This window comes from Pristiophorus japonicus, chromosome 18 (assembly GCF_044704955.1).
Source record: "Pristiophorus japonicus isolate sPriJap1 chromosome 18, sPriJap1.hap1, whole genome shotgun sequence".
In the NCBI taxonomy this organism is placed as follows: domain Eukaryota; kingdom Metazoa; phylum Chordata; class Chondrichthyes; family Pristiophoridae; genus Pristiophorus; species Pristiophorus japonicus.
In genome coordinates, this window is record NC_091994.1 from 98,450,504 (window position 1) to 98,465,951 (window position 15,448).

At 46.0% G+C, this 15,448-nt stretch overlaps 1 protein-coding gene across 6 annotated transcripts in view; it reads left to right on the forward strand.

Moving 5' to 3' along the window:
• The window catches only part of LOC139228926 (MORN repeat-containing protein 1-like), a 308,947-nt gene that overhangs the window by 138,819 nt on the left and 154,680 nt on the right, over window positions 1-15,448 (forward strand). For all 6 annotated transcript variants that reach the window (XR_011587643.1, XR_011587642.1, XM_070860450.1 and 3 more), the window contains one exon: window positions 12,692-12,753. Coding sequence is in view for 4 of the 6 variants with exons in the window: in XM_070860450.1 (XP_070716551.1) it covers window positions 12,692-12,753 (62 nt within the window). In the remaining 2 variants the exon portion in view is untranslated. The remainder of the gene's footprint in view (window positions 1-12,691; window positions 12,754-15,448) is intronic.

A 15,448-nucleotide genomic window follows, 5' to 3' on the forward strand; every position in this document is an offset into this window, starting at 1 on the left:
TGATTCAGCTCTCTGATGGATGTCAACATTTTTATGATTTTTGGTTATTAATGGCTGAATGATGCTTGGAAAGGTTGGTGCTTTATTTTCAGATGTTTTCCATTTTTCCAAAAAAAAAACACTCCCACCCTGAAACAGAAATCTCAGCAGCAGGCCATATGGAATATATAAACCCTCCTCACCGACCCAGCGACATTCCACACCCTGCTCTGGCAGCAACGACTAAACCTTCACAGCATTCCTTCTTGTTGTGTGTTCCCCTCCTCCAAGTGGCCATTCTTCAACGGAGAGCCTAGTCAGCAGGCGACCAATCATGGAAGGTGGCATAGCTAAATTCAATCCTATCCTTTCCACCCTCACTCAACATACATGCACACACACACGCACACACACATACTCCCATCCAATGTTCCTTCTGATTTTTTATCGCGTGTGGTCCCTTTAAATTTGCGGTATCTTTTCCAGCGGAACAGGTGGTGAGTGGCCTGCGTGGGATCTCCTGATTGATCTGGTACTGTGTAATGAGACAGGATTAATAAACGATCTCCTAGTAAAGGAGCCTCTAGAAATGAGTGATCATAACATGGTTGAATTTCAAATTCAGTTGGAAGGTGAGAAAGTTGGATCTCTAACCAGCTTAAATAAAGGAGACTACAAAGGTATGAAGGCAGAGTTGGCTAAAGTGGACTGGGAAAATAGATTAAAGTGTGGGACGGTTGATGAGCAGTGGTAGACATTTAAGGAGATATTTCATAACTCTCAACAAAAATATCCCAATGAGAAGGAAAGACTGTAAGAGAAGGGATAGTCATCCGTGGCTAACTAAGGAAATAAGGGATGATAGCAAATTGAAAACAAGGGCATACAATGTGGCCAATACTAGTGAGAGGCCAGAGGATTGGCAAAGAACAACTAAAAATATAATAAAGAGAGGGAAGATAGATTATGAAAGTAAACTAGCATTAAATATAAAAACAGATATTAAGAGTTTCTTACAGGTACATAAAAAGGAAAAGAGTGGCTAAAGTAAATGTTGGTCCCCTAGAGGATGAGACTGGGGAATTAATAATGGGGAACAGGGAAATGGCAGAGAATTTGAACAAATATTTTGTATCGGTCTTCACGGTAGAAGACACTAAAAACATCCCAATAGGGGATAATCAAGGGGCTAAAGGGAGGGAGGAACTTAGTACAATCACTATCACTAAAGAAGTAGTATTCATTAAATAATGGGACTAAAGACAGACAAGTCCCTTGGACCTGATGGCTTGCATCCTAGGGTCCTAAAAGACGCGGCCGCAGAGATAGTTGCATTGGTTGTAATCTACCAAAATTCCCTGGATTCTGGGGAGGTCCCAGTGGATTGAAAAACCGCAAATGCAATGCCCCTATTTAAAAAAGGAGGCAGACAGAAAGCAGGAAACTATAGATCAGTTAGCCTAACATCTATGGTTAGGAAAATGCTGGAGTCCATTATTAAGGAAGCAGTAGCAGGACATTTGGAAAAGCATAATTCAATCAAGCAGAGTCAGCATGTTTTTATGAAAGGGAAGTCATGTTTTACAAATTTGCTGGAGTTCTTTGAGGATGTAATGAGCAGGGTGGATAAGGGAGAACCAGTGGATGTGGTGTATTTGGATTTCCAGAAGGCATTTGCTAAGGTGCCACATAAAAGGTTACTGTATAAAGTAAAAGTTCATGGGGTTGTGGGTAATATATTAGCATGGATTGAGAATTGGCTAACGAACAGAAAGCAGAGAGCCGGGATAAACAGGTCATTTTCTGGTTGGCAACCAGTAACTAGTGGGGTGCCGCAGGGATCAGTGCTGGGGCCTCAACTATTTACGATCTATATTAATGACCTGGATGAAGGGACCGAGGGTAATGTAGCCAAGTTTGTTGATGATACAAAAATGGGTGGGAAAGCAAATTGTGAGGAGGACGCAAAAAATCTGTAAAGGGATATAGACAGGCTAAGTGAGTGGGCAAAAATTTGGCAGATGATGCCAAAATGTAGGAAAATGTGAGGTTATCCACTTTGGCAGAAAAAATAGAAAAGCAAATTATAATTTAAATGGAGAAAAATTGCAAAGTGCTGCAGTACAGAGGGACCTAGGGGTCCTTGTGCATGAAACACAAAAAGTTAGTATGCAGTTACAGCAAGTAATCAGAAAGGCAAATGGAATGTTGGCCTTTATTGCAAGGGGAATAGAGTATAAAACTCTACAGGGTATTGGTGAGGCCACACCTAGAGTACTGCATATTGTTTTGGTCTCCGTATTTAAGGAAGGATATACTTGCATTGGAGGCTGTTCAGAGAAGGTTCTCTCGGTTGATTCCAGAGATGAGGGGGTTGGCTTATGAAGATAGGTTGAGTAGGTTGGGACGATACTCATTGGAATTCAGAAGAATAAGGGATCATCTTATCGAACCATATAAGATAATGAGAGGGCTGGACAAGTTGGATGCAGAGAGGATATTTCCACTCATCAGGGAAACTAAAACCTGGGGATATAGTCTCAGAATAAGGGGCTGCCCATTTAAAACTGAGATGAGGAATTTCTTCTCTCAGAGGGTTGTAAATCTGTGGAATTCTCTGCCCCAGGAAGCTGTGGAGGCTGGGTCATTGAATATATTTAAGCCTGAAATAGACAGATTTTTGAGCGATAAGGGAATAAAGGATTATGGGGAGCGGGCAGGGAAGTGGAACTGAGTCCATGATCAGATCAGCCATGATCTTATTAAATGACGGAACAGGCTCGAGGGGTCAAATGGCCTACTCCTGCTCCTATTTCTTATGTTCTTGTGATGCATGGCCACGTAGATTAGGGAGAACGTTGCCCCCAACATTAACACACGCATGCAGACAAGACATATAGACACAATTTTCAGTCGGAGTCACTGGATTGTGATCAGGAATAGGAACCATCACTAATTCCGCCCCCCTCCACCAACCTCCCCTCATCCTAACACACGGTGCCCCAACTGTTGCTCAGTCTGAGATCAGATAAATCAGCACAGACAAGAACTGAACCTGGGACTTTCAGCACTGTGTAGACCTGACATTTTTCCTTTTCAAGTAAAGGCACCAAATGATGCCTTTACCCACAGGGCCACGGTCGGGGAGCCAATTACGGTGTGTTTTACATTTTCAGATTAAAGGAGCTGCCTGGTTCGGAAGTGAGTTGTACCGACCAGGGTTGTCCTAAGTCCCATCGCAGATCTGTGCTCGGGTACCAGGGGAGCAATTGAGGTGCTCGAAATTACTGAGTGCTCCTGAACTAGAGAGAGGGGTGCATGTGCATGCATGTCAGGTCAGAGCAGCGTTAGTTGAATAGCTCACCAGCATTCACTAGGCTCGCGTTTGACTATTTACTTGGGTGGATATTGAAACGCAGCTGGCACCCGTGTAACTGTGCCCCATTATTAGTTAACACCATCAGGAGGGGAGAAGTAGAGAATGAAAGGGGATTTTGCATTTTCTGCAATCAGACTCATTACCCGCTACCGAGACCTGTAGGTAAAGCCTTCAGTCTATGCACGGATGTTGCAAGCTCCCCCATCAAGGATCAGTAATTACTGCGGTGAAGCTGTTCCCATTCTGCAGCAACCTCTCTCCCAGTTGTGGCGTAAAGTTTTAAATGGGTAGTGTAATGAGAGCCTGGGGGATAATTGGTGGTTGCCAGTGAATTGCGGAGTAGCAATTCAATCAACTGCTTCTGATTGTGTCCCAAGCCCCAAGAGCAAAACCCAAAATTGAAATAGCTTTAAACACGCTGCCAGCTGCTTGTTAATCTTTATTTTCTCTGCCATTTTCTCCCCTTCTTTTCTGATTTATGCCTGAATTCGTTCCACGGCTGATGCTGTCCCTTGTGGTACATCACTTAAGTGGCCTGTGGGCCTTAGAGAGCGATTGTTGGTGGTAGCCATCACAACCGAGCCCTATCCTGTCCTGTCTTTTCCCGGCATCTGTTGCCGCTGTTACTGAAGATGCCTGAAAGGATGATGGAAGCGGATTCAGTCGTAACTTTCAAAAAGGGAATTGCATAAATACTTGAAAAGGAAAGATTTGCAGGGCTGCGGGGAAAGAGCAAGGAGGGGTGAGTGGGACTAATTGGGTAGCTCATTCAGAGCCGGCACAGGCATGATGGGCCGAATGGCCTCCTTCTGTCCTGTACAGTTCTATGATTCTATGTTGATGATATCCACACATCGGCACTTTGCAGCAGAGCGTCACGTGATAAGAGATCAGGAGCAGGAGCCCTGGCTTGTTTTTCTAGCTCCCTAACCCAGGGCGCACTGAGACCAATCGTAACGCCCCTAGTGCCACCCAGCTGTGAACCCGGCATGGACCAGAGATCGAACCTAGGCCCATCCTGGCCTGTAAGACCCCAGTAATACACTGGCTTTACCAACCGGGGAATCGAGGAGAGAATTGCTTCAGCCTAGGGTTGCCTACCCTCCAGGATTGACCTGGAGTCTCCAGGAGTTAAAGATTCATCGCCAGGACACTGCTGCCAGCAGTCTACGAGAAAGTGTAGAGGTGTTAAAAATGTTGTCGTTTTTTTTCCATTTTCTTTGAACACTTTTGTTTATTAGTTATAAAAATATTGGAGATGGGGAAAAAAGGCTGTTTGACTGAGAGTCAAGAATCATTCTGTGTTACATCTGAAGAGTCTGTTTACTTTCCAATTGGCGTGGGAAGGCGGTGCGCCATCAGAATGGACCAATGGGGGTGGGCCGGTTGGAGGTGAAAGGTCATGTGCTGAAACCTCCAGAAATATGACCAACCAGAGTTGGCAACCCTACTGCAGCCTCTACGCTCCGATTGGTGATTGCACCTTCAAGGTTTCAACCATTTGACAAAAGCCACGTTTGTCGCTGGCCAGGTATTCCACTGGTTCCAACTAAATTCTCCACCCCCCCATGTGATCAGAATGAGGTCAGTTGCACAGACGCAGAAAATTTCAGCAGCTCCAGCTACTTTGGGCAACAGTCTCGGTTTTTCTCTTCAGATTACAATCTGAAAATGTTTTGACCCCTGTAGTTTTCTCCCCTGAAGGTGCTGGCTGTCACTGGGGTACAATTCCAAGAGTCCCACCTCTCCCCCTCTCTCCTGCACCCCACCCCACTCAAGTGGCCATTCTTCATATGTGAGCCTAGAGCCCTAGACATGAGTTACCGAGATTGGGAGGGGGCAGATATTACAGCTGAGCTCAATCCTGGCCTCCCTCAGCAGCGATAGCGATCAGGAGCAGGAACCCTGGGTGACTTTTTCTTGGCTCGGGGGCCAATGAAGCCAACTTATAGCAGCCCTTGTAGCCACCAGCTAACAACACAGACTGGGGATCAAACCTGGGGCCTACCTGGCGTGTCTGGGTCTTTCTTAAGAGAGCCACCAGCAGAGGAAAGAAGTATTTTTATTCAAACAAAATTGAAGCGTTTCTCTGGGCTGTGTTGAGCCTCAAAGATTGCCTGTCTGCAAACGTACAGCCTGTCCCTTCATGGTGAAAATAATAAAGTAAAGCAGGTGTAAGGCCTGAACACGGACCAGCTGGATCTGACGGATGTAATTTGGTTGCTGTGGGCTTAAATGTTAAATCCCTGCTGCTCGGGATGAATGCTTCTCTTCTGACGCAATGCTGGAATAAGAATGTAGCACACTATATGGAGCGGATGCTGCCGCTGAGGTAATGGGAATGCCAGCTGTTTTAACCCCTTTCCCGACTGTACGCTGCCGAGTCAAACTAGCGCCTAGTTGAGTCGAATTCAACTGTTCAGCCAAGACCAAAAAAAAATTATTTAATAATTTTCCCCTTTTTTAAAGTGGAACAAGCAGGCATTGTGTAGTGGGATCGCACCACTTTTCACATAGGAGACATGGCACAAAACTCCCGCCAAGTCCCTCCGTCCCTCCATCCCTCCACCCCTACTACAATGGGGAGACCGGAATCAACCAAGTGCTACACGATTGCCAAATAGTATTTTTTTGTTCTTTTTTTGCAAATTATTTCCCATATTCCCTCCCTTTCTCTCTTGAATGAGTTGTTGCTCTCTGAAAACGTTTCACCTTTGACTTATTGAGTATGGTTTCACCGTTGACTCTTGCTGATGTGGTCCCATGGGCGTTGGGCATCTTCTGCTACCTCGCCCACTCAGCAGTTAACTGTGTCAGCCCAGTGATTGAGTATCGTCAGGCCCTCGACTGTAGAGTAGGGCAGCACAGCCAAATTCAACTCTGACCTCACTTGTCCTGCACTTCTGGCACTGCTGGATAGTGATCGGGGGCGGGGGCAGGGACACTAGCGAGGGCATGATACACCAGCGAGGGCGAGTGACGGGCCGAGGGCGAGTGACGTGGCGGGGTCGAGGGCGAGTGACGGTGAGTGATGGGGCGGAGGGCGCGGGCGAGTGACAGGCCGAGGGTGAGTGACGGGGTGAGGGTGAGTGACAGGGCGCGTGACGGTGAGTGACGAGGTGCAGGCAAGGGCGAGTGACGGGGCGAGTGACAGGGGGAGTGACGGGGCGAGGGCGAGTGGCGGCGAGGGCAAGTGACGGGGCAAGGGTGAGTGACAGGCTGAGTAACAGGGCGAGGGCGAGTGACAAGGCAAGGGTGAGTGACGAGGCGAGGGTGAGTGACAGGGCGAGGGCAAGTGATGGGGCGAGGGCGAGTGACGGGCTGAGGGTGAGTGACGGGGCGGGGGCGAGGGTGAGTAATAGCATTGTGAGGACAGTGGCTGAGTCTTATCCTATTCTGCCCCCTTCCAAATACAAGTTCAACGAGCACTTCTTTACTGAAGGGCGATATCCCTTTAAGTGCTTCTCTCTATTGCACCCCTCCTGTGCCTGCTTCCCACACATATATCACTGAGAGGGTCGAGTCTATGCCTTCTCTCTATGTATTTGTCTAATGGTTGAAAAAGCACAAAATAAAATATTGATACGTTGACATGGCAACATACCTGCTGTTGTAGTATGTAAGACCGTCTTGGAGATCAAGAGAATAAAAATCCTTGTGCATCTTTAAGTAGAAAGCAAGTGAAGGATTTGGTTTTCAGCAGAGGTAATTCTTTACCTGACAGGCCAGAGACCTTGGAGGGTGTAGATTTGTTTGATCTTGAAGTGGCTGACAACGGGATACAGGGATATGAATTGTGAGTAATACTGACGCTGCTGGCAGCTATTGTGCAGACGGTGCAATGCAGAAGACTCGGGCTGCAGTTCCACTGTTACTTTTGCATTATTGCAAAATGATTTTGGCGTGTTCGTCATTCCAAAAGTGGCAGACTACTAAGCACACGAAAGTCATGAATTCCGAGGCCCCTTCAGGAAGCTGTCACCTTGGATTGCCTTCATATTGAGTGCAGTGTAACTCCTGCCAAAGGATAAATACTGGGGGGTTGCATGTGACAGCAAGAGTGCAGTCAGAGAGGACAGTCTAACATAAAGGGCCCATCGCCAGCAAAATAGAGAGAGACCAGAATAAAGAAAGAACCTGTAATTGTATAGCAATGTGACAAAAGTGATGGGGTAATTTAGACTTTGTGCGAATGTAAAAGGGTGATAACGAATTTGCAGCCTGTTTTACATCTCTCCCCATTTTTATTCCTATTACGCTGCTTCAAAACGGGTGTAAAGTTTTTGTCCAAACTTTTAAACACAGCAGGACCCAAAGTCATATTTCTAGTGTTTTATGGCAATTGTTTTAAGCAATTTAAAAAAAAAATTCTCCTCCCCAAGGCTTGCAGTATTTTTTCTGTTTCTTTGAATGCATTTTTATGGCATCAGAATGCGTTGCATTAAAAATTGAAAAGCTTCCACTTTTTCATTTTCTTAAACATGCTGTGTCTAATGTGCATAAACGATGGTTTGATGGCTTCAAACTTTAATTTTCACATTTAAAAAGGGAATATATGATGTGAGTTCCACACTTTCCTTGGGCCCTGACTGTACTGATTTTCACGTTCCAATGTATGCTAATGAGATCGGCAGGAAATCAGCGTCAATTGCCGTTGGCAAAATGGGTGCGAATTTTGCACACACTTTCGGCAGATTATGTCACCACAGGAAAATTGCAGCCAGCAATTATTGTACTATTTTTGTTTACGACAGAAGTTAGATAAAAGACTGATTTCTGTAGAAATACCAGATTTAAATTTGCTCATTATTTGTGTAATAATTTCACTTTGTACTTTAAGGAAGACTGTGTTGCTGGAGCACTAAAGCCTGAAGTGAAATCCTGTGCAGAACAAGATAGTTTGCAGCTAACAGCAATCACCAAACAGGGATTGATGTTTGTTTCCCAGCAATGCTACCAAAAGGCTTACCAAGATCACAAGGCAAGGGTAAGGGTAAGGGTAAGGGTAAAGGGTCTCGCCCATGAGAGTGATCCAAGATATGAGCCTTGATACAATCTAGGGTAAGGTGGTTTTAAAAGACTCCAAAACATAACAAGCATCTTATTACGTCTCTCAGGTCATCACAAAACACTTCAAAGTCAACAGATTACTTTTCAATTGCAGTCACTGTTATAAGAACATAAGAAATAGGAACAGGAGTAGACCATACGGTCCCTCGAGCCTGCTCCGCCATTCAATAAAATCATGGCTGATGTCAGAGACGTGGACCATATACAGTAGATACCTCAAGTCGCTGGAGAAATACCACCAGCGATGTCTCCGCAAGATCCTACAAATCCCCTGGAAGGACAGAAGCACAAACATTAGCGTCCTCGTCCAGGCCAACATCCCCAGCAGTGAAGCACTGACCACACTTGATCAGCTCCGTTGGGCAGACCACATAGTTCGCATGCCAGACACAAGACTCCCAAAGCAAGCGCTCTACTCGGAACTCGTCCACGACAAACGAGCCAAAGGTGGGCAGAGGAAACGTTACAAGGACACCCTCAAAGCCTCCCTGATAAAGTGCAACATCCCCACTGACATCTGGGAGTCTCTGGCCATAGACTGCCCTAAGTGGAGGAAGTGCATCCGGGAGGGCGCTGAGCTCCTCGAGTATCGTCGGCGAGAACATGCAGAAATCAAGCGCAGGCAGCGGAAGGAGCGTGCGGCAAACCAGTCTCCCTGCCCACCCTTTTCCTCAACGACTATCTTTCCCACCTGTGACAGAGACTGTCGTATTGGACTGTACAGCCACCCAAGAACTCATGCTCAGAGTGGAAGCAAGTCTTCCTCAATTCCGAGGGACAGCCTATGATGATGGTGGCTGATCTGATCATGGACTCAGCTCCACCTTGTCAAGCCCCCTCATAATCTTATACGTTTTAATAAGATCCTCTCTCATTCTTCTGAATTCCAATGAGTAGAGGCCCAACCTACTCAACCTTTCCTCATGTCAACCCCCTCACCCCTGGAATCAACCTAGTGAACCTTCTCTGAGCTGCCTCCAAAGCAAGTATATCCTTTCGTAAATATGGAAACCAAAACTGCACACAGTATTCCAGGTGTGGCCGCATCAAAACCTTGTATAGCTGTAGCAAGACTTCCCTGCTTTTATACTCCATCCCCTTTGCAATAAAGGTCAAGATACCATTGGCCTTCCTGATCACTTGCTGTACCTGCATAGTAAACTTTTGTGTTTCATGCGCAAGTACCCCCAGGTCCTGCTATACTGCGGCACTTTGCAATCCATTTAAATAATAACTTGCTCTTTGATTTTTTTTCTGCCAAAGTGCATGACCTCACACTTTCCAACATTATACTCCATCTGCCAAATTTTTGCCCACTCACTTAACCTGTCTATGTCCTTTTGCAGATTTTTTGTGTCCTCCTTATGTAGGTGAATGAGGCAGAAGTGCCAGAACAGTCAATTGTCAAATGTCTAGCTTTTTCTGTATAAATATACAGGAGTGAGGGAGATCTATAAAGGGCTCCCCAAATATGGGAACAGTAGAGTTGAGAATTATATCTCAGGAGGGTAACGGCACCGATACCCTGCCCCCGATCGGCTCCACCTTTCAGGCACCCGATGGTACCAACCGTCACGAGCCTGAAAGAGCAAATCGCACTAAGACGCAGCCCCCAGAACCTATCACCACCAAGGTCACACCCGGGAACAAAGGGTCACCCACAACGGTTCTCCCAAATGGGACTGGGACCAGCCAGGATCCCAAACCAAATAACGTCCAGGCAAGTGAGTCAGCAGTTCCCTGTGCACTTCTAGACGACTGCCTCTCAGGGAGCAGCAGCGACCCGGGGCGCAAGGAAAGGACAGGGAGATCACAGGCATCTGTGAACCTGCCCGACGCTAGGAGCAATGGCAAAAGCCCCGAGAGCAGGCAACTTGAGCCAACCGGGTTCCCACTGCCAGCACTGGGCACCACGCCGCCACCAGAATATCTGGATACCATCCAGCAGTTCTGGCACTAGTTTGTCCTCATGCACCAGTGCTGACCCCAGCACTGACTCCAAGTATATCCCAAGTATGTACCTCACTCAAATGTACTTGCCTCTCTACGGTACCACGAATGTAATACTGTAAATGCAAATCTTTTTTTTGGACTTGAATGTATATGATTGTAATGAGCCAACAGCACCTCTATGCCAACGAAACACCACCTACTCACCCAAGATGGAAACGACCCTCCAAGGGTCAACCAGATAGAGCTAAGCCCAGAGCACAATCAATGCAAAGACGATTTGCACTAAGGACTTGAGGGAGAGTGATGTCATGTATCCTACATGGTGACTGCTTGTACTATTACAAGGTGTGCCACCGGAGGACACTGCAGTGAGAGACTTGTTGGTTACCTGTACAGGTGTGCCAGACCTAGTATAAAAAGCAGGCCACCAGATGTGATCCTCACTCTGGAGTTACATTCAATGGACTAAGGTCACTACAGTTCAAGTCCAACACATTGTCTCATGGCGTCATTATCAGAACATCTGAAGACAACAGGGGAGGCTGGTGATCGCGGGGGTGGGTGTGGGAGGGGTCCAATCGTGTATCATGGGAAACAGGTCGGGGAGAAGCACTCCTGCTTCTCTTGGGCACAAGCAGTGTTGGAGATACACTTACCTGTTCCATGCAGCAGTCCTCGCCTCCCTTTAGCTGCTGGCTTTCCTGAGGCCTGGGAAACCCAGTCGGCCAGCGTTAAAGCTGGAAGCGAGAAAAATTCTGAGATGCACAGCCTCATTAAAATATTTAAATAAGCGACCTGCCTCCTGCAAGGTGGATTGGACGCCCGCACCCTATCCTGACTCCATTGAAACCAGATATGGGTGGGTTCGAGGCAGATTAGGTTAATGTTTGAGAGTTTTTACATTTTAACATCCCACCCGACCCAAACCCACCCATTTTTGAGGGTTAAAATTACCCCCATAGAGTGGATTCTCCATTTGTCTGTATTTTTTCCTCTCTATATCCCCTGCATTTTCTTGTATATGTAAAAATAGTAACATCCAGATTATCCATACCAGGTACTTAATCCTAGAAAAGGGCATCCTAAACTCTGAATTTTAATGTAATTATTTCTACTCAGATTGGCTGCAGTTTATGGCTGTCATGACCTAGCCCATTCCACAGGTTTGGCTGTGATAACGTCACAACCAAATAGCCTGCCCACACATGAGCGAATTGGCGAACTTGCAGGAGGGCTGCTTATGCCAGTGGAACCAGACCCTGGCAAGAGTCATGGGCCTCAGTTTCTCGCTCATAATGTCAATAGTAAACTATTCAAAATGAATGGGTTACCGTCATGGATTATTATCAGAAAATCTGTAGTACCTGCAGGAGAGGAGGAAGAAAATCGGAGAAATTTTGTTTCAAATGTCAAAAATAATGTTAATTTTTTTGTTCCCTGCAAAGGGTATCAACTGCCCGGCAGTGAGTCTCAGACATTCCCTTCTGTTAATTCTCTGGAGCCAAACAGGCTTTCCTTTCATGGTTCATGGCGTCATTGGAAGTCTGCGATTGAATTATCGCCTTGTAACTCACTGCAGCCAAATATTACCCCGTACTTATTGATTGTTCTCTCCATAATAAATGAAATGAAGTGCCTTCTCCAAAACATGCCCCTAGCCATGTAACATTTATCCTATAAAGAACGACACACCATGTTTTGTTCCATTGGCTCTCAGCAGATTGATACGGTCGCTGAAGGATGGGACTGTGAAGACATTTGTCTATGCATTTCCACGCTAGTTAAATTACATATTTTTTAAAATTTAGATCAAAATTAAGTAATCCCCATTCACAAATAGTTCTGGTCTTGCTTCAACACATGGAATGGAGCTGCAGATTCTGTAGTGGAGCCAAAAACACTGGAATTGCTGAAAAACAAAGTGGATGCTGCAATCGGGTGAACATTAGGGCCTCTGTGGCTGGATGAATTAAGATGGGCCGAGTGGGCCTCCCTTATCTGTCACTGTCTTGTGGCATATTGACTGAGTGCAATCTAGCTGTAAAGTACACGTACAGACATTGAGTGATAACGCAGTTCACCTCCCCTTCCTCCCACCCCGTCCTTTGCAGTCGAAAAGCCTGCCCAACTGATCGCAGTTCACGGGAAGAATGGTCCCTTGGCCAAGAATTGCCAGGATCCCGTCAGATCTCAAGCCGAAGCGAGTGACTGCACCTTCAGGAACAGATTGGAAGGATGAAGTACAGCGTTCCGATGGAAAGTAAACGGAATTATGCTGGTCGGACACTCATTTCCTGTTTTTCATTTCAGATCTGATGTAAGAAAATTGAAGACGGTGCAGAGTGCCACAGACCTGCATGGTGTGAGACCAGGTAAGAGAGGAGGCTCAACCTGTTTGGGACCTGAATGGCGAGTAGAAGCCACAAAATTCTGCACCACACGTAGCGAGATTAATCCCAAAATTAGTTCAGCACATCGATTGTCCCACCTTGAGCAGGAGCAGCCTGCTCTGCTCCCATGCCTGTAACTAGATAAAGATTGACATTAAATTCAAATCTAAGTGAAATACAGTGACGGCAAAGAGAGAGAAGAAAAGAAAGAAAGAACTTGCATTGATAGAGCGCCTTTCACAATCCCAGGACGTCCCTCAACCAACATCATTAAAAAAACAGATTATCTGGTCATTAACTCATTACTGTTTGTGGGAGCTTGCTGTGCGCAAATTGGCTGCTGCATTTCCCTACATTCTAACAATGACTACACTTCAAAAGTACTTAATTGGCTGTAAAGCGTTTCAGGACATCCTGAGGTCAAGAAAGGCTCTTTATAAATGCAAATTCTTTCTTTCACAGCCAATGAAGTGCACTCACTGTTGTAATGTTGTTCAATTTGTAGTTTTCAAGTGAGGTGGTACAGTGGGCCTGATGCTTTAATATTTATAATCCAGTACGAATGGTACACTCCGAGCTGGCATTGGAGGGGGGGGTGATTAGCGTTTCTACAACTTAAAAAGCTGCCTGGGCTGTCAGCATGAAACAGTGAAGGAAAGAAATCACACTGGACAACTAAATCTAGTCTGTGGTCGAGTCAGAGCACGTCAGCATCCCACACCTGACTCCCTGCATAGTTTCCTTGTAACAGTGTAACTCCTGTGGTTAAGGGTTATTAAATACTGTCTTTTTTTTTAAAACCACACTTCAGCCCACCTGTCGAGTAGTGACTAATGTCGATCTCAATACTAAGTGTCAGATTATGAACTCAACGTGTGGTGAACACTGGGACTGAGTGCTCAGTATGAAGCAAGTCTTCATTCACCAGCCCACAAGTTGGACAGACAGAAATAATCTTTTATGGGGTTCAGCCCAATGTGTCACCGTGGCTCAGTGGGTAGCACTCTCTCGCCTCTGAGTCATGATATTGCGGGTTCAAGGCCCACTCAAGAGATTTGAGCACAAAATCTAGGCTGACACTTCCAATGCAGTACTGAGGGAGTGCTACACTATCAGAGTCTTTCGGATGAGATGTTAAACCGAGGCACCGTCTGCCCTCTCAGGTGAATGTTAAAAATTCCATGTCACTATTTCGAAGAAGAACATGCGAGTTCTCCCCGGTGTCCTGGGCCAATGTTTATCCCTAAACTAACATCACTATAAAGATCATCTGGACATTATCACATTGCTGTTTGTGGGATCTTGCTGTATGGAAATTGCCTGCCGTGTTTCCTACATTACAACAGTGACTACACTTCAAAAGTACTTCATTGGCTGTGAAGTGCTTTGGGATATCCTGAGGTGGTGAAAGGCACTATATAAATGCAAGTTCTTTCTTTCTATCTTTCTGCTGGGCTGCTGTTTTCTTGTAGTCTACAATTTCCTCTTTTTCTGAATTATGTCTCTCAAGATAAAATGACCTTTTGTAGAAGTTTTTGATTCAGCTGTATAAATATTTTTAATTCTTCAGGAGCTCAATATTATGCTTCATTTGGAGACATTCCCCACCCAGAGAGTGTCGACACTTGACACAGCTTCCCATTCCTCACGTGATCCTGTCAGAGCGATAGATTTTTTGTTAGGTGAGAGTACTGAGAGACATTAAGCTAAGGCAGGAAAATAGAGTTGAGGTGCAGATCTAATTCAGTGGTGGATCAGGCCTGAGGGGCTGAATGGCCTCCTCCTTTTCCAGATGTTCTTGGGCATTGAGCAGGCTGCTTGTCATCACAAGCGAGCACAATCCTGTCCTCATTCCAATATCAATGCACACTTTCTCGCCAGGAGAGAGATTAGGAGGGGCATGCTGGTTGACTTTGCCCTAGGGCATTGTAGCAACCCAAATAACATCATCACAGACTGGGAATTGAAGCTGAGACCTGTCTGGTCTGTATGGACCAATACCACACCAAGTATCACACTAACCTACCCAACCACCAGCAGCGTGTGCTTACTACAGGATTGATGAAAGATCCCTTGTGCTGAGGTTCCGAGAAGTATGATTCTGTAAGATCTTCCCAACAGGGACAGGAATGAGCAGCACAGGATGGGACCACCTGTGTTAGACCATAATCCCCGGTGTGGCTCCCAGCCACTCTGACCAGAACCTCCCAGGTTTTATCCCTGATCTGCGTTGTTATCTGGGGCCGCATTAGGATTGCTACAATCGGCCTCCTTCCCCCAATATTAGGAAGGGTCAAATCAGGCACAGATCCCGCTCCTGATCCCTATCCAGTGACACCAGTAGTGAACATCAACTACAACAGCTTGCATTTATATAGCGCCTTTAATGTAGTAAAATGTTCCAGAGCGCTTCACAGCAGCGTAATCAAACTAAATTTGACACATAAGGAGACATTAGGACAGGGGACCAAATGCTTGGTAAAGAAGTACGTTTTAAGGAGCGTCGTAAAGGAGGCGGAGAGGCTTAGGGAGGGTATTCCAGAGCTTAGGGCCTAGGCAGCTGAAGGCACGGCTGCCAATGGTGGAGCGAAGGAAATCGGGGACGCTCAAGAGACCAGAATTGGAGGAGTGCAGAGATCTCATCAGGTGAGGACAGGCTGGGGCTCTCCTGGGAAAT